Source organism: Artemia franciscana, chromosome 1, assembly GCF_032884065.1.
Source record: "Artemia franciscana chromosome 1, ASM3288406v1, whole genome shotgun sequence".
NCBI classification, from domain to species: Eukaryota; Metazoa; Arthropoda; class Branchiopoda; order Anostraca; family Artemiidae; genus Artemia; species Artemia franciscana.
In genome coordinates, this window is record NC_088863.1 from 23,600,596 (window position 1) to 23,624,435 (window position 23,840).

At 34.5% G+C, this 23,840-nt stretch overlaps 1 protein-coding gene across 2 annotated transcripts in view; it reads right to left on the reverse strand.

Annotated features, from left to right (window-relative positions):
• Positions 1-23,840, reverse strand: part of LOC136027157 (high affinity cAMP-specific and IBMX-insensitive 3',5'-cyclic phosphodiesterase 8A-like) — a 241,469-nt gene that overhangs the window by 80,964 nt on the left and 136,665 nt on the right. For both annotated transcript variants that reach the window (XM_065704156.1, XM_065704146.1), the window contains exons 7-9: positions 11,371-11,428; positions 8,583-8,750; positions 3,542-3,771 (exon numbers count right to left, since the gene is read on the reverse strand). In XM_065704156.1, the coding sequence (XP_065560228.1) occupies positions 3,542-3,771; positions 8,583-8,750; positions 11,371-11,428 (456 nt within the window). The remainder of the gene's footprint in view (positions 1-3,541; positions 3,772-8,582; positions 8,751-11,370; positions 11,429-23,840) is intronic.

Here is a 23,840-nt window from a genome sequence, read left to right on the forward strand (position 1 = left end):
AAGAGTCAAACTTTAGCGTAAAGAGCAGGACGTTGAGGAGGGAGCTGCCCCTTTCATATACGAAGTAATTTCTGTTCGTTTTAAGTTTTACTGTCGCTCCTTACTTGCAGTTTAAAAAACTTGTTTTTTTTATTTAATTTCTGAACGTTTTTGAAGTAACGAAGTAACGCATGTTTTTATTTTCCAGCTGTACTTTTTAAAATAAAAAAAAACTTTAGTGTAAAGAGTGAGGAGTTGCACAGGGGACAACCTCTTTCATTTACGGATTAATTTTGTTCGCTTTAAGTTTTAATGTCGCTCCTTATTTTCAGGTAAAAAAATTAGTCTTTTTTTATTTAATTTCTGAATGTTTTTGAATTAATGCATGTTTGGTTTTGGCTCTCCGCACATAAATTATTAAAATGAAATTTGTATATTAATTCTTTTTTGGCTAAATGGCTTTCTCTTAGATTTGATCAGACGATTTTGAGAAATAAGGGGTGGAGAAGGAGGCCTAGTTGCCCTCCAATTTTTCGGTTACTTAAAAAGGCAACTAGAACTTTTAATTTTTAACGAACGTTTTTATTAGTAAAAAATATACGTTACTTAAGAATTAACTTACGTAACAAAGTTTCATAATCTTATATTTTTATTATGTATACGAGAGGGGTTTGTACCCTCGTTAATACCTCGCTCTTTACACTAAATCGTATGTTTTGTCCCAATTCTTTAAGAATGACCCCTGAATCAGAATGGCCGTAGAATAAATAGTTGAAATTACTAAAAATACTTTAGCATAAAGAGTGAGGTATTTATCTCCTCCTAAATGCCTCGCTCTTTATGCTAAAGTATTTTTAGAACCCCTCATATGCGTAACAATCTCCGTTCGTTTTAAGTTTCAATGCTACTCCTTCCTTTCATTTGAAAAAAAAACATTTTCATGTTTATTTTTCATTGTTTTCTTATAGTAATGCTAGAAAATCCTGCGCCCTTTTTCTTTGAATTTTTCTTCCCCCATGACAGATTCCTCCATGAAAGATCCTCCAACATAGCCCCCTCCCCTCAGCCCCACCCCCAAACAAAATAAAACCCCCCTGAAAACGTCTGTACACTTCCCAATAACCATTACTATATGCAAACACTGGTCAAAGTTTGTAACTTTCAGCCCCTCCCCCAGGGATTGTGGGGGAGTACGTCATCCCCAAAGACATTGTTACTATGGTTTTCGACTATGCAAAACAAAATGGTTATCTCAAAATTTTGATTCGTTAACTTTGGGAAAAAATGAGCGTGGGAAGGGGCCTAGATGCCCTCCAATTTTTTTGGTCACTTAAAAAGGGCACTAGAACTTTTCATTTCCGTTAGAATGAGCCCTCGTGCGACATTCTAGGACCACTTGGTCGATACAATGACCCCTGGGGAAAAGGAAAAAGAAAAAAGAAAAAAGAAAAAAGAAAAAAAAACAAAAAAACAAACAAATAAACACGCACCCGTGATTTGTCTTCTGGCAAAAAATACAAAATTCCTCATTTTTGTAGATAGGAGATTGAAACTTCTACGGTAGGGTTTTAAATATATTTAAAATCAGAATTGAAATGTGATTCTTTTGATGTAGCTATTGATATCAAAATTCAATTTTTTAGAGTTTTGGTTTCTATTGAGCCGGGTCGCTCCTTACTACAGTTCGTTACCACGAACTGTTTGATCAACCTCAGTAAAATCACAGGCAAATTAGCAATTAAAAAAAAAATAGATCGAACATTATTCCCTGAAGCAACGAAAGTTGGGAAAAAAGAACTAAACTAAATTTCTAAACAAACAAATGCTTTGTCAAACAGTTCGTGGTAACGAACTGTAGTAAGGAGCGACCCGGCTCTATAGTAACCGAAACTTTGAAAAACGGAATTTTGATACCAATAGTTACATCTAAAGAATAGCATTTTAATGCTGACTTTAAATATATAAGTTTCATCAAGTTTAGTCTTACCCGTCAAAAGTTACGAGCCTGAGAAAATTTGCCGTATTTTAGAAAATAGGGGGAAACACCCATTAAAAGTGACAGAATCACGCCAACAGATTCAGCGTATCAGAGAACACAACAGTAGAAGTTCCAAACTCCTATCTACAAAAATGTGTAATTTTGCTTTTTCTGCCACAAGACAGATCACGGATGAGTGTTTATTGGTTTTTTTTTTTTTTTTGTTTTTTGTTTTTTTTTTGTTTTTTTCTGTGTTTTTTTTTCAAGTGGCGATCGTATCGACCCAGTGGTCCTAGAATGTCGCGAGAGGGCTCATTGTGACGGAAATTAAAAGTTCTAGTGCCCTTTTCAAGTGACCAAAAAATTGGAGGGCACCTAGGCCCCCTCCCACGCTCATTTTCACCCAAATTCACCGGATCAAAATTCTGAGATAGCTATTTTATTCAGCACAGTCGAAAAACCTAATAGATATGTCTTTGGGGACAACTTACTCCCCCACAGTCCCAGTGGGAGGGAATGCAAGTTACAAACTTTGACCAGTGTTTACATACACTAATGGTTATTGGGAAGTGGACAGACGTTTTCAGGACGATTTTTTTGGTTGGGGGAAGGGTTGAGTGGAGGGGGTTATGTGGGGGGAACTTTACATGGAGGAATTTATCATGGGGGAAGAGAATCTCCATGAAGGGGGCGCAGGATTTTCTAGCATTTTTAAAAAATAAAAAATAAATATGAAATTTTTTTAACTGAAAGTAAGGAGCAGCATTAAAACTTAAAACGAACAGAAATTATTACGCATGTGCGTGGTTCAACTCCTCCTAATACCTCGCTCTTTATGCTAAAGTAATTTTAGCATTTTCAACTATTTATTCTACAGCCTTTGTGATTCAGGGGTCATTCTTAAGAAATTAGAACAATATTTAAGCTTTAGTGTAAAGAGCAAGGTATTGACGAGGGGGCGAACCCCCTCATATACGTAGCAAAACGTAGGAATATAGAAGTTCGTTACGTAAGTTAATTCGTAAGTTACATATATTTTTACTAATAAAAACGTTCGTAAAAAATTAAAAGTTCTAGTTCCCTTTCTAAGCAACTAAAAATTGGAGGGTAGCTAGGCCTCCACCCCTGCTCCTTTTTTCTCAAAATTGTCCTATCAAAACTATGAGAAAGGCATTCATCAAAAAAAATTAAATTTAAATTTCCAAATATGCAATAGCAAAAATCAAAACATGCCTTAATTCAAAAACGTTCAGAAATTAAACAAAAAAAAAAGGTTTTTTTAAGTGAAAGTAAGGAGCGACTTTAAAACTTAAAACGAACAGAAATTACTCCGTATATGGAAGGGGCAGTTCCCTCCACAACAGCCCGCTCTTTATGCTAAAGTTATTTACTGCTTTATAAAGTAGAATTGAGAGAAAGAGTCAAACTTTAGCGTAAAGAGCGGGGTGTTGAGGAGGGAACAGCCCCTTTCATGTACGGAGTAATTTCTGTTCATTTTAAGTTTTAAAGTCGCTTCTTACTTTCATTAAAAAAAAACTTTTTTTGTTTAATAGCTAACAGACGCGTGAAATCAAAGCGACTTACATGCCATCCACATTAAGCGAGATCACTCTTGTAAACAAAGGTACAGAATCGCCTGTCTTCCGCCTGTAGAACATCGTTCCTTCCCACTCCCTACCCTTCTTCTGGGCAAGCAGCGTTGCGTCAGCTACATCAAACTTGACACCTTCCACTCGAAGTAAATCAACTATGTTTTGATTGGCCAAATCTTGCATAGAATAACCAAGGATTCTCTCACAAGCAGGATTAATATACTAAAAAAATAGTATAACAATATCTTTCAATATTAATCAACTACTACTAGTAGTCCTTGTAACCATACTGCTCTCTTCTTGTGTTAATTTAAAAAAACTTTTTCTACAAAACAAGTTTTTCAACAATAAGTAAAGAGCTCCATTAAGCCAACAATGAGCAAAAAAAGTCAAATAATCTTTCAAACGTAAAACTACCACACATCGCTATCAATGGATGGATGAAACTCAAAAAGAAACAAAAATTGCAATAAATAGCCGAATCAAACTCAAAACAAACAAAAGTTAGCAGGGCTGATAACCCAAATACTTCTTAAGACCAGAACAAAAATTTACACTTTACTGAAATTAAAAAAAAAAAACACAGAAAAATAAATGACTGTGGATTGTCAGTTTAATTGACATATACTGATAATTATTTCTTAAAGTTTTGATAATTTTTTTATAAAAGTAAGAAAAGTTAAGACATTTCAAACGTATTTTGTTTTCAGTAAAGCGATAACACATGGAACTTGACCATGATTTCGAAGACCCTTTCTATATAAAACTTATATGCTCCCAGGGCATAACTGACAACCCTTGCCCTGAAGTCAGTGGGGGTTTTCGTACTCAAAAGACATGATTTCTGGACCTTTCAATTTCGTTGAATAAAATGGCTATTCCGAAATCGTGATCGGATTTTCTTAGGGAATGGTGGGCGTGGGAGGGGGGTTAGTTATCCTCCGATCATTTTCAACTATTAAAAAGGACCCTAGCCCTTTCAATTTCCAATTAAGTGAGCTCTCTTCGAAGTTTCTACGACAACAAATGACCATCTCAAAATTTCTGTCAGATGTATTTCGCGAAAATACAAGGTGCGGAGGCAGCTATCCACCCTCCGATCATTCTAAATCTTAAAAAGGGCACCAGAACTTCTGGTTACTAATCCAATGATCCCCCTCCGAATTTTATACGATCATCCTTTCTATATATGCCTTATATGCCTCCTGGGCATAACTTACAACCCATGTCCTAAGGGCTGTGGGCGGAGGGGGGGTTTATTATCTTCAAAGACATAATTTCTGGACCTTTGAGTTACGTTGAGCAAAATGGCTATCTGAAAATTTTGATTTGATGTATTTGGGGATATGAAGGGCGTGCGAGGAGGGGTTAGTTAACCTCCAATCAATTTCGACTATTAAAAAGGGCGCTAGCCCTTTCAATTTGTAACCGAATGAGCCTTTTACGAAGTTTGCACGACAACAAATGACCTTCTCGAAAGTTCTAGCAGATGCATTTCAGGAAAATACTAGATATGGGGGGATATCCACCCTCCCGTCACTCTGAATCTCAAAAAGGGCACTAAAATTTCTGATTAGGAATTCAATAAGCTCCCTCCGAAGATTATGCAATCATTCTTTCTATATAAACCTTAAACGCCCCCAGGGCATAACTTACAACCCTTGCCCTGAAGGTTTTAGGCGGGTCGTCATCCTCAAAAACATAATTTCCGGACCTTTTAATTACGGTGAACAAAATGGCTATCTCAAAATTTCGATCGGATGTTTTCGGGGAAATGGTGAGCGACGGAGGGAGGTTATTTCCCTCCAACAACCTTCGACTATTAAGAAGGGCACTAACCCTTCCAATTTCCAGTCGAATGGACCGTTTCTGAAGTTCCTACGGCAACTCCTTCAACACGAAGTGCCCTGGTCTAAAACCAAGAAAAAATAAATAAATATACATTGTGCCCACATTGCTGTTCACTAAGGCAGCGCTATTGCGCTGCCTATGGTTAACAAGGAAAATGTTTCTTAAAAACCATAATGCTGCTCAAGACCGTATCCTTGGGGGGGAGGGATAGGATTTTGCCCCCACCCCAAAATGTTTGTCAGACTCGTAAAAATGTAACAAAAAACATAAACAAATTTCTGATGCGTCCCCCCCCCCCAAAAAAAATCCTAGATACGACCCTGATGCTGTTATTGACATATTATTAATAGATAATGATTAAAGCACAACAACATAAACCACGATCTATAGCAGCTGAAATTTAAAATACAGATTTTAAACAGGGGCGTAATTTCGTCGAGATCATGAGATGGGGGGGGGGGGGGCAGAGTTGGAGACGGTTTCCCAAGTTAAGTGAAAATGAAAAATTAGCCATGTAGAACCATAAAGGCAAAGGTATACCAAAGAAAACTGATCTTTTTCTGTGGATGTTTGAATTATGTACGCCTATCTTAGTTTGGCCGAGATTTTCAAAGAAGCTAAATTTCAGCTTAGGAAGGGGCAAACTAGGGCTTAGGAGGCGGGAGGGCAGTTTCCCCTCTGCACCATAGCAAATTACGCCCCTGATTTTAAAACAAAGTGTCTAGTGACAAATATTTTCCTTATAGCAAGATTTTTAACACATTACTTTTGCTTTCAATTCAACTCAAAAGTAGTTTGTAATTGCGAAATAAAACTTCCAAAAAATTATCATATTTTTTCTGGGGGGGGGCGACACAAATTCATCCAATAGCAAAAACCTGGTAATTTTTGTAAAATTATAGGAAATTTTGAGAAAAATCCAAAGTATTAGAAGAATTCGCAGGGGGTTTTGACCTCACCGAAACCTCTTTTAATATGCATATTTTCTATTATATAATCCTGGGCCATATCCAGGACGTAAAGTCTACACAATGAATTACAAGGAAAATCCCATTTTTGCATGGATAGTACTGATAAGTCTCCTTTTTTTTCTGAGGTGCTTGTAACAAATCCGAGGTCATTGAACATCGAGAGAGGGAGGGCTCATTAGAATGGAGATGAAACTATCTAGTGCCATTTTAAGTAATAAAATAGATTATATCAAAGCAAAGTGTTGTCTTCCCCTGTTTTGTCGCAAAAAAATCTAATTTGTCCAAAAAGGGCAAAAATACCCGAGACTTTAAATTATGAGACACCTAATCGATTTGTCACGATCTAAAACGCTTAACTGGAAATGCTCAATCGTGCCCGAAAAAAAAAACCATCTTGAAAACCGAAAAAAAAAACACTTCAAGGAAGGAGTAAGATTCAAGGAGGAAAAACTATGACGCTAACCCCATAAATAGACCCTTACCAAGAATAGGGAGAAACCATAGAAGCTGGATGGACCACGGGAAATCTTTGTTCGCTGGTTACTTAGTTCAATCAACATGGTCAGCCCATGGCCAATTAATCCAAATGTTACTTAATTTTTAGATAATCAGCTCTTGCTAGTAACATTGTTCCTTGAAAAAGACACTGTACAAAAAAAAATCATTAAGAGAAAACACCTATCAGTAAAATCTTCGTAAACTACAAGGCTGTTACTGCTGAGTAATTGACTGTACAAAGTGAACATGACCGGCTTGGTTTCATTCCAGTAGGTATATCTTATGCATCTTTACTACATTCCTACAAACCATAAAGCTATTATTAATCAATTAAATGGCATATTATTAAATTCAGTGATCAGACATCAATAGTTGGAGTCCGAAGCATTGAAATTTGCATAAATGAATATTAAATATGTGAAGTTAATTGAAAGTCAGGTATTTCTAAAACCATATTCGTTACTTGTTGTTTAAATTATTCATGTCAACACCTGACAAGGGAGGCGTGGATGTTTTTAATTCGAGGAAATGGGTAATATTTAAAAATCATCCCTCACTTCCGGCGGCCTTGATTTCACCATTTCAGATATACATTACCACAAATTACCAGTTGATATCAATGGTAGCATTCAAGAAGAAGTGCGAGGGGCAATGACTTCTCGCCATCTGTTTACGCCGCATGGGCCGCAAAGTTCGGCCATACTTGTCGTGTACATGATTTTTGAGAGAGCGGCCCCTCAAAGAAAGGCGAAAAGCATAAAATTATTTTGAATTCGAATATAAATATGGAAAATGGATATGAGAAGAACACTTACATTATTAGCCAGAGCTTCCACAAAAAGATTAATTTTAAGAAATAGTCCGCAAAGTTTCCCTAAAACCGTTTATTTTTAAATAGTTTTGTCGCTTGTCTTTGAAACAGTCGGTCATACATAAATTCGCAGGATAGGCTATTAGCGTACCTCTGAATCAGAAGAAAATCCCCAACAGTCAATGTGATTTACCATTCGACTGGTATGCGAGAAGGGCGGAGAGGAGAAGCCACTTTGATCTTTTAGATAATTTCTACGTAACAAATATTAACGATAGCTTTTATAATATTAGCGGGTAAAGTAAAACATTCATACTAATTAGTGGGTATGGAAGACTTCATATCCATAGAGAAATATATCTGACACTGAAAGGCTAATGTTCGTTCAGAGCTTATGAGACCATAGATCTGCGAACTAGAAAAATATAATCATCTCGAGTGATGTAGTACACAGAAGTGATGCCCTTATACAGGGGTAGGGGTGGCTTTTTTAAGACAGCCTTGGAAATGGTATGAATATTTTTAAACCTTCATGCTAATTCATAAGCCTTTGAGAGTCCCTATCTGAAACCCTTCATTTGTGTTATAGGCTTCGAATCAGTGAGACATGTACAAATAAGTGGAAGAAACTCCACTTATGATATACATTTTAGGCACAAACACATCAGATTTTTTTCGGGAGGGGGGAGAAGTTTCAGAGAGGACGGAAGTTAAAGAAAAGCGAAAACAGTGAAATCATAAGAAGAATAGAACAAATAAGGGGAAGGTCATAAAATATTGACGTTTCTGGGGAGGGAGTGATCCATAAATCCTTTCACCCTGTGATCATATGACTAATAGAATTCATACAAATCTAAAAATATAATAAGAAATATAAAAAATAACAGAAAGGAGTTAGTAACCTGCACAATGTGATTCTGATCAGTGATTGTAACCAGTTCACGGGACATTTCCAGTACTGACATGACAGCTTCTGCTGCTTTTAATCGTCTTCGTGAAGAAATTTCTCCGCATAACAGGGTTGTCAGTTCATTCAAGCAAGCTCCTAAACTTCCGCTTTCGGGATAACACTAAAACAAAAAAAAAACATAAAAGGTAACAATTTCCAGTAGCCTATATGGTAAATCGTACTATATAGCTGGAAACAGGGAGATATAAGATAGTCAGCCTTAAACACTTTTGAGAAGAAACACGCCGAGACACTAGCAAAGGAGCTTCCATTTAAAAATGTATTTTTCCTCTAGCTTTGTTGGAAGACAGGGTGCTTACTTCATTAGCAACACTTACACATCAATCGAAGTCAATTTGATGAAGGTGAAAAAACAAACAACGGCGATAATTCGAAAAAAAGCAGCTCTGCAGCTCCACTGCATTCCAAAGCAGCTCTACTGCTTTGGTTGGTAAAGTGACATTCATTAGAACAAAAAGTCGAGGAGCAATCTTAGCTTTTAGAAAACGTCAATAATAGTGTATCTAATTAAAATTTATTTTTCCTTCCAGGTGACAATGAATTGGTGCTGAAATAACTGAAATTAAATATTCGAAAACAATGAAGGTGAAAAAACAAACAACGGCGATAATTCGAAAACAAGCAGCTCTACTGCTTGAATATGCTGCTTGAATGTACTGATTGATGAAGGTGAAAAAAACAAACAACGGCGATAATTCCAAAACAAGCAGCTCTGCAGCTCTACTGCATTCCAAAGCAGCTCTACTGCTTTGGTTGGTAAAGTGACATTCATTAGAACAAAAAGTCGAGGAGCAATCTTAGCTTTTAGAAAACGTCAATAATAGTGTATCTAATTAAAATTTATTTTTCCTTCCAGGTGACAGTGAATTGGTGCTGAAATAACTGAAATTAAATATTCGAAAACAATGAAGGTGAAAAAACAAACAACGGCGATAATTCGAAAACAAGCAGCTCTACTGCTTGAATATGCTGCTTGAATGTACTGATTGATGAAGGTGAAAAAACAAACAACGGCGATAATTCGAAAAAAAGCAGCTCTACTGCTTGAATATGCTGCTTGAATGTACTGATTGATGAAGGTGAAAAAACAAACAACGGCGATAATTCGAAAACAAGCAGCTCTACTGCTTGAATATGCTGCTTGAATGTACTGATTGATGAAGGTGAAAAAACAAACAACGGCGATAATTCCAAAACAAGCAGCTCTGCAGCTATACTGCATTCCAAAGCAGCTCTACTGCTTTGGTTGGTAAAGTGACATTCATTAGAACAAAAAGTCGAGGAGCAATCTTAGCTTTTAGAAAAAGTCAATAATAGTGTATCTAATTAAAATTTATTTTTTCCTTCCAGGTGACAGTGAATTGGTGCTGAAATAACTGAAATTAAATATATTATATTCAATTTGAACAATGATATTAAACTTGTATTAAAGTTTTGTGAATACAGCTAACTAGTATCTTTAGTGTGTTAACTTCTTCACAAACATCATCAAATTGGAAAAAAATGGAGGCACATGGCCAAATTTGTGACAACTAATGAGTGTTAAGGCATATTTTGTGCATTTTACTCATTATTCATTAAAATTACACAGATTTCTGAATCCACTACAATGCATATTAAGGCATTAGTTAATAAACCGTTCCAGATTCGTAGTTAATTCCCATTAAATATGAAATGGATACACATTAAATTAAAATTTCTACCAGGAACACACTCCAGGATTTTTTTTTACATTTGCTGTTAGGAAATTTCACATTATGTTTGAGCTTAAAGAATATGTTCAAGCGAATTTCGATATAAACTTAGTTAAATTGGTTCCCAAGAAAATTAATTAATATAAGATGGTCAAATTAATTTTGGCCGCTTTTAAGAAAATCTAGGGAACATGCAAAATTATACATAAGCAGGCTTCGACTATTAGGTCTAGAAAAATTTAAACGTGGACTTAGTCAATTTGGCTTATGAATAGGAACAAACACAAAAATATAGGGTTATCCTTACAAAAGTGATTCTTTTATTTTTTATTCCCCCCCCCCCGCCCTGGAGACTTCACTGAAAGAGATAGAAACTTTCATGTTTAATCATCCTTTCACAACTCATTTTAGCGGTTTGCCAATTAAATACTAATAAGCACCTCATTTCCGCCCAGTTAAGAACACTTAAAAACATGCTATTCACCACCAAGTTTAGTGTTAAAAAATCACACTGTAAGTATATATGAACAGTCTTAGATTCCCCATTAAAGATTTTGGACAGAAATCAGACTAGCCCCTCTCCACGACTCTGCCTCTTTGTCCACGCACAATGACAAATATGTATGCATATACATATGCAGTGAGCAGACTGAATGTTAAGAAGCAACTGAAACTGTTGCTGTGTCGTACTGGGAACTTCCCAGTCTGGGCGCTATGATGTGTGTCATTTTTCAACAAACTTTTCGCTACTGTTCATATATACTAATACTTTGAAAAACACTAACATACAACAAAGATAAACATTTTGTAACTAATTTGCAGTTTTTGCTTAGGTTTTTACAGCAATTGCACTAGAAGTATTTACATCAGCTAATTTGTTTTTATTCAGTTTTTTTTTACGTATAAAGCTTGTCGTGGCTTTCCTTCTTTAGCATAAAATGCTAGGATAAAGTGCTTCATCGTGGTCACGTGATTATTTGTAACTCAAATGCTATTTGGAATAATAATAAAAGAAGAAATACTTACTCTGTCATATCCTATTTCCAACAGGGACTGAACCGAATTTTCTTCGCGTTCCAGTAAACTAAAAATAATAGGAGCATTTTGATTAATATTATAAATGTTTATACATCATAAAATGTTTATATAAATGTTTAAATATTGCAAAATATTATATAATAAAATGAATATCATAAAATGAATTAATTAAGAAAATACACTGCGATGAAAACACAATAAAATTTTAATTGCTCAAATTATTGAATCATTTTTTTTTATTATTCAGAGTGCCGTAAATAACAAGAATATGTCACTAGTTACTGTCTAGGATAATTTATTTCCATTAATACCAATAATCTTGGCAGTTATCATTGAATAACTAGATAATTTACGAGTCACCTGGGCAGTTACGTAAGCCAGAAGAAGAGAAAATCTCTAGGGATCAGGGTCGTATCCAGGATTTTTTCGGTGGGGGGGACAAAAAAACTTTACAAAACGCATCAAAATCTCGTTTATATTAATTTTTTGTATTTTTTTACGAGTCAGACCAACATTTCGTTGGGAGGGGGGTCAAAAATCTTTAAAACACATCAAAATTTGTTCATATTCGTTTTTGTCATGATTTTGCGAGTCTGACAAATATTCCAGGGAGGGGGGTTTAAACCCCCTACCCCCTAAATACGGACTTGCTAGAGATGATGATCCATGCCATGGATTACTACAATAGCTGCGACCTAGCAAAGAGAGAATCGCAGCCTATAGTAACCAAAAGGTCAAAGCTTGTTTTCTAAGAATATGTCCAGTGAGAGACATTCCCAATATATACTAATTCAGGAATTCAGCTATCATTCAGATTCAGTAGAGCATTAACTTTAAATTATGAAAACAGCTTTTGTGAACTTCAAAAAGGAGACTGAAACCCCTCAGAAATAACATCAAATCGAAATAAAAATTACACATTTTAAATTACTGTTGTTGAAAGCCCAAAACCAGAGGTTTACTCTCCGGCTTGAAAAACAAGGGAAAAGTTTTTTTGCATGGTGAGCACTGACGCGTCTCCTTTTTCTTCTTTTTTGGCACTGCTAGCAGGTTACTGGAAGATCGTAGAGAGATAGCTAATGGATTATTTGACAACTGTGCCTGACATCTGCTTTTCAGAAATTTATCCCTGATGGTGCCAAAATCAGGTGTCAGGTGTCACCAAAACTTACAATGTTCCGTGCCCTTTCTAGAGCGGGGAAGGCAAGCCAACTGCGGCCTATCTATACTAACCAAAAATTTTAAACATTACATGAATTTTTTACTCCGAATTAAAAACGAGTTGACTAATCTTAAAAAGAAATGTCTTTTATAAGAGAACTTAAAACCAGCAGAAACTATGGCTTTGATGTTTGTGCAACATGTATCTAATATTTCCCTATATTTAGAGGATCAACCAAAACTAGAATTTTACTAAAAACAAAATAAAGTATAATTATGATGTCTTGTACAAAAGAAACATAAAGCGCTTCATGATATTCGTTATGGTTTAAAACTAAGGGTTATTGCTTTTTATGCTTGTGCTTGTTTTTTTTTTTCAGTAAAACTTTAGTATTACATATGTCTACTAACATAGAGAGTTATTATGGTGCATAGACTGCGAAGCAATAATTTTTGGTCCTCGTAAGTTCCAAATCACTCTTTATTTCCATCAGAAAAACTTTGTAGTTACTAAAGTGTAATTAAACTATTGTTTAATTATAATAATTGTGTAATTAAACCAATTGTAATACTAATTTGTAGTTACTAAACTGGACAAGAAGCAGTGAATGACTTTAAAGTCATCCCCAGAAGAGGTAAAGGTTATAATTGAGAAAGTCTTGATGTGGTGCCCTGCGGTATAGGTGCCTGTAGACGGGAAGGGGGTGCACCTGGTCTTTCGTTCCTCTGGAGGACCAAACAAAGGACGAAGCTTTATAATATTTGGAATTGAGACTGAAATTTCTGGACAAATAACAGCTTTTCAAACATTTGCTTTCCCCCGCTGAACAATTTTGAAAGCCTCTTAACGAATAAGCAAACAAAGGTCAAACTAAGTACTCCTCATTTATGTCAGACTGAATTTTTCTTATGTAAACAGTAAGCAATAAATTTGAATTTCAAAAGAGCAGAAACTAGCTCGCATCAGATGTCAAATCCGAAAAGAGCAAAATTATTACTGAATGAAAAACTGAAACTTAAAACAAGGAGAAATTGAAACGAACAACTAAGCCAAATTTTAAAACAAACATAAGTTGCCACAAATAAGTGCGACGGTGCCACTCCTCAAATCTATCCAAAAACTCTTTACTGAAAACTAAGCATATTACTTGAACTTAAAGCTTCGTTTAGCCTTTTGAGTTTTGAATACATTTTAAAAAATGGTTCCAAAAGAAAGAAAACAGTGATGAATATAATGCATTGTTAATGCTGTCAAGATAAAAGAATTTTTTCAAATGATTTTGTACTTCTGCTCAGCAATATTAGTCTCAGTTTACAATTAACAGCCACATAAATCTTTCAATACCGACTTCAGTAAAAATCAAACATTATTTGTTAATTTGAATTGAGTTTAGATTGTTTTTGTTTCGGATAGTTTGATTTCGACACGGTGAAATTAATTGCAGTAGGGGTAATTAAGCAACGATCTTGTGCTTCTATATTGCATACAGTGATTATTCCCGGTTTGCAATCAACAGCCTCCTAAGTTTTTGTATTACATTAAGGACCCTTTCTTAAGGGTCCCACGGGCGTCCCTGTGAGCCTTTCCGTCATATAAATCAAAAATCCCTTTCAGAGTGGTTTTGACAGGGTGTAATATTGTCATCTTTCTACTGCATTGAATATAATTTGAGCCTTTTTGCATGCAAAATTAAGATTTTCGAGAAACCCTGGACAGGAAAGTTCTTAATTCCTTTTCAGCCTGCTACAATGCAAATGTAGCTTAGCCTGTCCAGTTTTGCTGGTCTTTTAACAAGGAAAATTTGAGTATTAGTCAACAATTTATAGAGATTTTGTAAAATGACTACAAGCCCAAAAAAGGTAAAACAAAATAAGGTTGTTTAAAAAAAATATATAAACCCTTCAAAATAACTTTAAATAATTTTTTGCTGCAATGTATCTTGCTTAGTTGGCCACACATACAGCTTGGTTTGCCTTTTGAAAATTTTATTAGGTAATACAAAAAACAATTCTTATTTAATTTTTTTTACAGACAAAAAACTGATATTATCTTGGTCAAACATGGAAAATTTACTGAATTTCCATTATCTTAAGGTTAATCATTGTAATTTTCATCCTAATGGTAGGCGTCACATGTCAAGAAATCACGAATTACAGCCATAATTTAAGTGGCTCTGAGCTGGTTTTTTGGCTGGTGTTTTTTCAATAAAAAAAGGAAAAACATATTTTCACTTCTTCTTTACATTTATTTATATTTTGGAAGGAAAAATACTCCCAGTTCCATGATTTTTCTAAATCTAAGTGATAAAAGGGGGATAAAAGCAGATTTTATTTTGTTTTCAATTTGACTAGTATTTTAGAAAACAGCTAGTAATGGAGTCATTATCCTTTTTTTGAGCAGTAGATATTGTTAACTTCCAACATATGTCTTGCTATAGGTCGTAAAATTTGCTGTAAAACATAAGATTTCACACAAAACGAAGCTCTTTTGTAATCTACAACTACGATACAACTTGCTTGGGACAGACATTAAGGTCAAATTTCAAATTGCGATGATGGAAATAAGTTATTTCCTTAAGGTGATGTGGTACTTTAAAGAATCGCCCTATCTCGTTCATTATAAACTTTTTTTTAGTTTGTGTGGCCAAAACATTTAGGACCGATTAGGCGGTCTTGCCGAAACTCGTAGAGCTTAGATAAGAGATTCGAATAAATGACAGAAAAGTAAAAGCAGACATCAAGCTTCCTGGAAATCTTAGAAAAACCAATCAACCTTTCCTTTTTTGGGCCGGAGATCGAGGTATTCAGATTTAATGGACCCTACATCACTAAAAGTGTAAATCTTGTTTTGCCGATTAACGGTACAGAATTTTCTATCTAAAGTTCTGCAAAAGGCAGTCTCTAAAAATATTCTAGACTACCAGCTAGGGTAACGTGAAAAACCGTCTCAAAGGAAATATCACACGAGCAATTTGATAGTTTTGGGAGTTCCCCGTGGTGCTCACTGCTTTGATTGAAAACCTTGCCGACACTAGAGACTTAGTATTTTTGGTGCAGGTACACTGAATAGACAGTGGTTTGTTTGACAATTAGTTAAAGATTACATCTTTCTTTATTTTAAACTAGCCTCTCGTCAGGTTTTCGAACTGCTGACGCATTCAAGATCTCCAATCAATTTTTACCAAAATTTTAAGAAAATATTATTTGAGCAATTTGACAGTATTGAGAGTTCCCAATGGTTCTGGGGGAAAGTCTCTAATCAGCCCTTTGTCTTTGAGACGGTCAACCAACTCTGAGGCTGGAAAAAATAAATCGGTTTTGAATGCCCTTAGACAAATCTCATTTAAAAATTAAGACAATTGCATGCGAAAGATTTATTTCGGGGAAGGGCGATATAATAGGGATGATACCACAAATTCCAAAAAAAAACACTGATAGCCGAAAAAAATACAAGAAATTACAGAATGCGTTATGAAAAAATCTCGCTATTTTGTTGGGGGGATGCATCAGTCAGAAGGCCGCTCCCTGTGTGCGAAACGGAGGAAACGTAACAAATACCAGCCGCAAGGCGTAAGGCCCTTTTGATGACAAGATAGAAAATATACTACGTAAAAATAGTTGTTTACCTATTTATAACTTTTTTGTTTGACAAACGCAAGCCATATGAAAAAGTTAAAGTGTGCTCTATCCTGGCGAAAACACTCCTAGACGCGTATGCACAAAGCAGGCACGTACGCAGAAATTTTTTCGGGGGGGGGGGAAACCTTCGAAACAGCAGATATAGAGTAGCACCTTTTTATTTAGTAATGCAAAAAGCACGTATATCGGAAAATAAAGATTAACTTTAATCTGTAGTATTGTAGCGGATGGGGGGAAGAAGACTGAAGCCTCAAAAGTACGTTTTAGGCTCAGGTTATGTTCATAGCGATTTAGAACCAGTGATTAGTCTATTGTATCCCACTGAAAGGGAAATTTTAGGGTTAACAGAGCAATATGGGTGCTGTGGTGGGTAGTTCTTCTATTGCAAAAACGTAGATTTTAATGAAAAATGATAGTTTCCAAAATTGATCCATTAAAAGCTGTACTTTAACCTGAAAAAGGGGAATAAACCCCCTAATATCAAGGATAATTCTATTTTGCTGTGGAAAGCAAACTCTTTTTACAAAAAAGAATAACAGTACAATTGCTAATTACTTCAAAGAGGGTAAAAAGCTAGACAGAAAGTTAATTAATAGTTGGGCAGTGACTTGACTGGATAATTGCATGCTGTAAAATCCTCCATAGAAGGCTTCACACATGTATCTAGATTCTTAATAAATGTCCTACTTTTGCAAGAAATCCCAAGAAACCATGGAGAAATTAAACATTTTACAAAATTTCGGCGGGGGGGGGGCGAAGGCCTCCCCCTGCGTACGTGCCAGGCACAAAGGATGGAAGTTCAAGTACTTTAAAAAGTAAAATTTTCAAGGGCAGAGTTTGAAAACTTGACGGCTAACCCAGAGTGTGTTGAAGAAACTAACTTCAAGCTGAACTTGTAGCCAGAAATACATTCACAAATGGGAGGTGTGAACGAATAAATTTAAGAAATGGACGCAACATTAGAAGAAGAAAAACAATAAAATTCCAAAACAGGATGAATGACAAAAAAATGAGAGGAGCAAGTTCTAGAATAAACTCAAAACTCCGCTTTAACTTCTCAATTAAAGCCAATTGTTGTAAAGCGACTCATAAAGCAAGTCGTTGTTCGAATCAAAATTAAAATTCACCAGGTACTCTGGATCATACCTATTTAAATTCTTCCCTGCCATTGACGATGGAAACCCCCAATAGAAGAAAATACAACAACACTGAATATGCCAAAATAAGTGAAAAACAAATTTTCACAGCAGTAAAATAAGGTTCTCAAACTTACAATAAACATGATTAACTATTCCTGAGGGGACTGTTTAAGAAAACTTGCAGCGAATTTAAAAACACAATTTAGTAATACCAACAGAATAGCAATTTCCTCTCTGAAGCTGATTATGCGGCTGTCAGAGTAGTGACGATTTGCAACTATTTTTCATAGTGCTATGCAATACAGTTCCACTTTTATGCAAGTAAATTGAGATTTAAGAATTCAATAAAAAAAGAGAATCAACTTATATTTCAATCGTTTCTGCAAGAATTTTATTTTAAATAAACTACATGTGATCGGGAGGATGAATATAACCAGGTATTACAAACTCCATGAGGTTTTACTATTTTCTAACAGTCTCTTTTGCTACCCACGAAACAATGGTGTCAAAGAAGTTTTCATTTGTAAACTGAATATTTCTGTGGCGCAGCTATAGGGGTTGCTTTCTTGAATGGAATCAAAAAGCAACGGTCACAGCAAAAGAGGTATGGCAAGGATACAAAAAATTAAGTAAAAAAATTATTTGGATTCATTAAGTAATTTATAGGAGATTCTGTAAAACTGTTGTAGCAATTAGAGTTTACCCTAAGTACTCATATTTCCAAAGAATTGAAACTCTTAGTGGACATTTTTGCAATTGTCATGATTAAGCAATAGCTGCATGAAACTAAAAGAAAAAAAAGAAAGAAGATAAAAGTAAAGGACACGGCATTAGACTTTACAGTCCGTACCAGCGGTGCTGATCTCCGTTTCTTGGCCCTTCAGCCAGGAAGTGCAATGGGGGGTTGGGGGCCAACCATCCTTTGCTTTCGCACACCCTTCCGGTTTACCTTCCCCAGAATTCTCCAGGTACCCATTTAGAGCTGGGTCGACTCTGGCTAAGCTTACAGAGTCACACCACTGACCCCCGTCCCAAACTGAGCAATTGGGTACATTGGAATTCGAACCTGCGTCCTCTCAGACAAAGGAGCCTGAATCCAGCACACCAATCCACTCGGCCAGGACTGCAAGAAAGGCATTAAGGAGGACATAGGATATTATCTGGTGGTTAGATTTGGAATTGTATATTAGGGAGTGTTGTGATTATGCGATGTTAAGTGATTATGGACTGGTCTTGGTCGTCTTGTTTTGATAATCTTTCGCAGTTCAGGTATTTTCTGCACCAAACTGGAAAATACCCATTCTTCGCGCTTCAGAATTCAAGCCCTTAACGTCCGAAGATGTATAAGGTCTATAGCAGAGTTGCCAACTGCCAATGTTTCGAGCCAGCGAAAATTGACGCCAATTGAAAGAACTATTTTCGCTGCTAAAGAATGAAGTCACAATTGGCGCACTTATGGCTTTTCTCACTCTTCTGATCACTCTCACTTCACCTAGGACATACTATAGCCTATTTTATGGTAATTAAACATTTAAAACATTGCATTTAAACTTTTTAATGTGCTTGAAATAAAAAATAAGGAAGGATCCTTCCTTACATAAATCTCTAAATAATGAGTTAAATAATGAACCTCCATGTTCTATAGTTAAAAGTTTAAACTCAACTAGGAAATTACCTGTTTAGTCTTTTATTGTTCTGACCTTTAACTGAACTGCAGTCAGAGTTATAACAGGTTATTCTTCTTCTTTTCTTTTCGTGAAAATTCCTTTCCAATTTTAACAAGACATATATAGCTTTCTGGGTATATTCAAGAAAGTGGTCAGCTACCTATCACCAGTACGGGACTGGGTGTTTTTCAAGTAGTACACTCACCGTATAGGCAGCTCACCCCTTTCTGGAATATACCCAGAAAGCTACATATATCTTGTTAAAATTGGAAAGGAATTTTCAGGAAAAGAAAAGAAGAAGAATAACATATGGTGCAAAAATTAGAAACTTGTTTCTATAATATATACTTGCTGGCTGCAGTCCCTTCAAATACTTTACATATTTGTGTTCCGAAGTCAAAATTTTCCTTAAAAGACTAGATCCAGCTGTAATCGGAGCGCGTGTGAATGCATAAATTAGACCAAGGAACTAAACAATCAGATTGTTCTTGAGCAAAAAATTAAACTGTATAAAAAAATACAAGAAGAACTGCTAAGGATAACCTGAGCATAATCGTAATTTTGAATGAGAAACCCCTTAACTTCAACCTTCTCATATTTATATATATATATATATTAACTTCAAGTTATGTTCTGGTAGGCGGTTGCCTTGACATCACCTTCCTGCAGCAAGGTGGCATACTCATTTTTCCATTTCCAAAAAAATAGCTGCTTAAAGTTGGCTGCTAAGACGGCTGATAATTTGATTCTCCAGTCGGTGAGTTGGTGTTCTTCTTAAATGAAAACACAGGAAAGGCGAATAGACGGCTGGGAGAAGGTGCAAGTTACAAGAGAAAAGTATCTATGATCAGTTGTATTCTTTGACTCGACTAATTTAATTTGAAGTTTTTTATTTCGTTAAAGGGTTTTCCATCATTACTACGTAAAAGAGTGAAAAAACAGTGATTTTTGTTCGGAATTCGCAGAGTTATTTCCTATCGAATGAGAATGAAATGAGGCAAAAAGTTCGATAAAAACCACGAAAGTGAAAATTTGACCTACACATCAACATAAGTTGTTTTAAGTAGGTGAAAGAGCAGAGGATAATAGAATTTTATGAGCAAGTTTTATAAAGTCGAATTTCATAAATTTTTATATCCAAAAAAAAAAACATTTTTAGGGAATGAAGCAAAAAGAGAGGGCAACCACGGGGGGTTCAACCCACAATGGTGAAATAAAGCCCAGTAATTCCAAATATAAAAAAGACGATCATGGGCTTTAGCTCCCATACAGACCAAGTTTTTCCCAAACAGATGTTATACATTTGCACATAAGGGAGTGGGGGTAAAGTATAGCGGGTCTGCATACAAATGTGTTAGCTACAATTAATCTGCATATTATGAAGCAAGAATTGTTTTTTAACTTCACACTGTCCGAATACTTTTTATCCCACCCCTAATTTGCAAACTCATAGCCCAAGTTATTAAGTCCACGGGTGGCATTCAGCCATAATTAAGTGACAATTATTAAGTGACTGGTGGCATTCTGCCACCCGTCACTTGTCTTTGTGGCTATGAAACCGGTTTTCTTAGATCTTACGTTCAGAACAAGGACTTGTGTGTTCTGAATAATTAACAAATACCTAAATAGAGAGTCTGTTTTATAGTAGTTACTTATTGTCCAGCAAAAGGCTTCCTCACACTAAATACTCCCAACAAAATGACATCAATCACCGACTATATAAGCAATTAGAATATTTTTAGTTCTCAAAGCACAGCAGTTCCACATAGAAAGCCGATTAAAGACTTATCTGCCAACTTAAAACCCTCTATCTAGTTATTACACAAAACATTTTCCTATTCCAATTTTAGTTCCATTTTCATTGAAATCTTTGATGGTATTATATCCCCCCTCTGGAGAAATGCGTCTTATAATTTAGAATTCGAAAGAAAAAGTGTATAGTTTATCCTTTTCCAATTCTCTTAGGAGCAAAGAAAAAAAAATCAAGGCCTAGATTTTTTTTTAACAAAGCAAAGCATACGAACATGCGACAGCACTGGATCGCAGTCTAAAATTGAAAAAAAAACTTCCACAAAAAAGCAAATTTTGAGCAATTATTGTTACCAAATTACTATAATAATCATAGCAAATATGGGGCTTTGAGTGGTTTGGGGCAATATATATATATATATATATATATATATATATATATATATATATATATATATATATATATATATACATATATATATATAACTATATATATATATATATACTAGCTGTTGGGGTGGCGCTTCGCGCCACCCCAACACCTAGTTGGTGGGGGCGCTTCGCGCCCCCCCCCAAGCCCCCCCGCGCGCGTAAGTCGTTACGCGCCATAATAGTTACGCGCCATTGTAGTTGTGTCCCTATGTCCCACCTGTGAATATAGATAGATATATATATATATGGTTTTAACTACGTAAAACTTGCGAATATACAACATTCTTTGCTGTCCCATTGTCTTTGCATATAAATAGATTGTCAGGTTTACCGACTCTTGAACATGCAACATATAATGGTCCATGGGAAAACAATCTGTATTCAGATCTATACCTCATGATTCTAATGATTGCCCTTGAGCTTTGTTGATGGTGATTGCTAATCGACCATTCCCTGTCCCGGTGTCCCGGTCGTCATTTACATCCCCCTGTTTCCTCCGGTGTCCCCGTTGTAGTTGTGTCCCTGTGTCCCGGTCGTCATTTATATTCCCTGTGTCCCGGTCGTCATTTGTATCCCGGTGTCCCGGTCTGTATATACATTCGTTTTTTAGTTTTGTTTTTCTCCTTTATTTTTTTCCTTTTTTTTTCTTTTTTAGCTTATTTAGATTTTTAGATTTTTTAGTTTTTTTATTAGTTTTTAGTTTTTTTTCTTTTTAGTTTTTTTGTCCCGGTCGTCATTTATATCCCCCTGTTTCCCCCGGTGTCCCCGTTGTAGTTGTGTCCCTGTGTCCCGGTCGTCATTTATATTCCCTGTGTCCCGGTCGTCATTTGTATCCCGGTGTACCGGTCTGTATATACATTCGTTTTTTAGTTTTGTTTTTCTCCTTTATTTTTTTCCTTTCTTTTTCTTTTTTAGTTTATTTAGATTTTTAGATTTTTTAGTTTTTTTATTAGTTTTTAGTTTTTTTTCTTTTTAGTTTTTTTGTAGTTTTTACCTTCTTTTTAGTTTTGTTAATTTTTTTTTTTACTTATGTCCTGGTCGTCATTTATACTCCCTATGTCCCGGTGCTTTGTTGATTGCTAATCGAACATTCCTTTTGTCCTGGTCGCTTTCTCTTTGAGTGTCGTCATTTATTTTTTTCTTTTTTAGTTCTTTTAGTTTTTACCTTTTTTAGTTTTTTTTAGTTTTTTAGATGAAATTTTTTTTTAGTTTTTTCCTTTTTTTCTTTTTAGTTTTTTATTGGTTTTTACCTTTATGTTAGCTTATTTTTCAGTTTTTTCCTTTTTTTTAGTTTTTTTTTTATTTTTTATTTTTTTTAGTTTTTTACCTTTTTTTAGTTTTTTTAGTTTTTTTAGTTTTTTTAGTTTTTTTAGTTTTTTAGCTTTTTTACTTTTTTTATTAGTTTTTAGTTTTTTTGTAGTTTTTGCCTTTTTTTAGTTTTTTCAGTTTTTTTTTAGTTTTTTATTGGTTTTTACCTTTATTTTAGCTTATTTTTCAGTTTTTTCCTTTTTTTTAGTTTTTTTTTAGTTTTTAGTTTTTTTAGTTTTTTACCTTTTTTTAGTTTTTTTAGTTTTTTTAGTTTTTTAGCTTTTTTATTTTTTTTATTAGTTTTTAGTTTTTTTTGTAGTTTTTGCCTTTTTTTTAGTTTTTTTAGTTTTTTAGCTTTTTTATTAGTTTTTAGTTTTTTTTTGTAGTTTTTGCCTTTTTTTAGTTTGACAACTTATTTTTATATATATAGATAGTTTTTTTTTTTTACTTATGTCCTGGTCGTCATTTATACTCCCTGTGTCCCGGTGCTTTGTTGATTGCTCATCGAACATTCCTTTTGTCCTGGTCGCTTTCTCTTTGAGTGTCGTCATTTATTAGTTTTTTCCTTTTTAGTTTTTTTGTAGTTTTTGCCTTTTTTTAGTTTTTATAGTTTTTTTTTAGTTTTTTATTGGTTTTTACCTTTATTTTAGCTTATTTTTCAGTTTTTTCCTTTTTTTTAGTTTTTTTTAGTTTTTAGTTTTTTTAGTTTTTTACCTTTTTTTAGTTTTTTTAGTTTTTTTAGTTTTTTAGCTTTTTTATTTTTTTTATTAGTTTTTAGTTTTTTTTTGTAGTTTTTGCCTTTTTTTTAGTTTTTTTAGTTTTTTAGCTTTTTTATTAGTTTTTAGTTTTTTTTGTAGTTTTTGCCTTTTTTTAGTTTGACAACTTATTTTTATATATATAGATAGTTTTTTTTTTTACTTATGTCCTGGTCGTCATTTATACTCCCTGTGTCCCGGTGCTTTGTTGATTGCTAATCGAACATTCCTTTTGTCCTGGTCGCTTTCTCTTTGAGTGTCGTCATTTATTAGTTTTTTCCTTTTTTTCTTTTTAGTTTTTTATTGGTTTTTACCTTTATTTTAGCTTATTTTTCAGTTTTTTCCTTTTTTTTAGTTTTTTTTTATTTTTTATTTTTTTTTAGTTTTTTACCTTTTTTTAGTTTTTTTAGTTTTTTTAGTTTTTTTAGTTTTTTAGCTTTTTTACTTTTTTTATTAGTTTTTAGTTTTTTTTGTAGTTTTTGCCTTTTTTTAGTTTTTTCAGTTTTTTTTTTAGTTTTTTATTGGTTTTTACCTTTATAGTTTTTTAGCTTTTTTATTTTTTTTATTAGTTTTTAGTTTTTTTTGTAGTTTTTGCCTTTTTTTAGTTT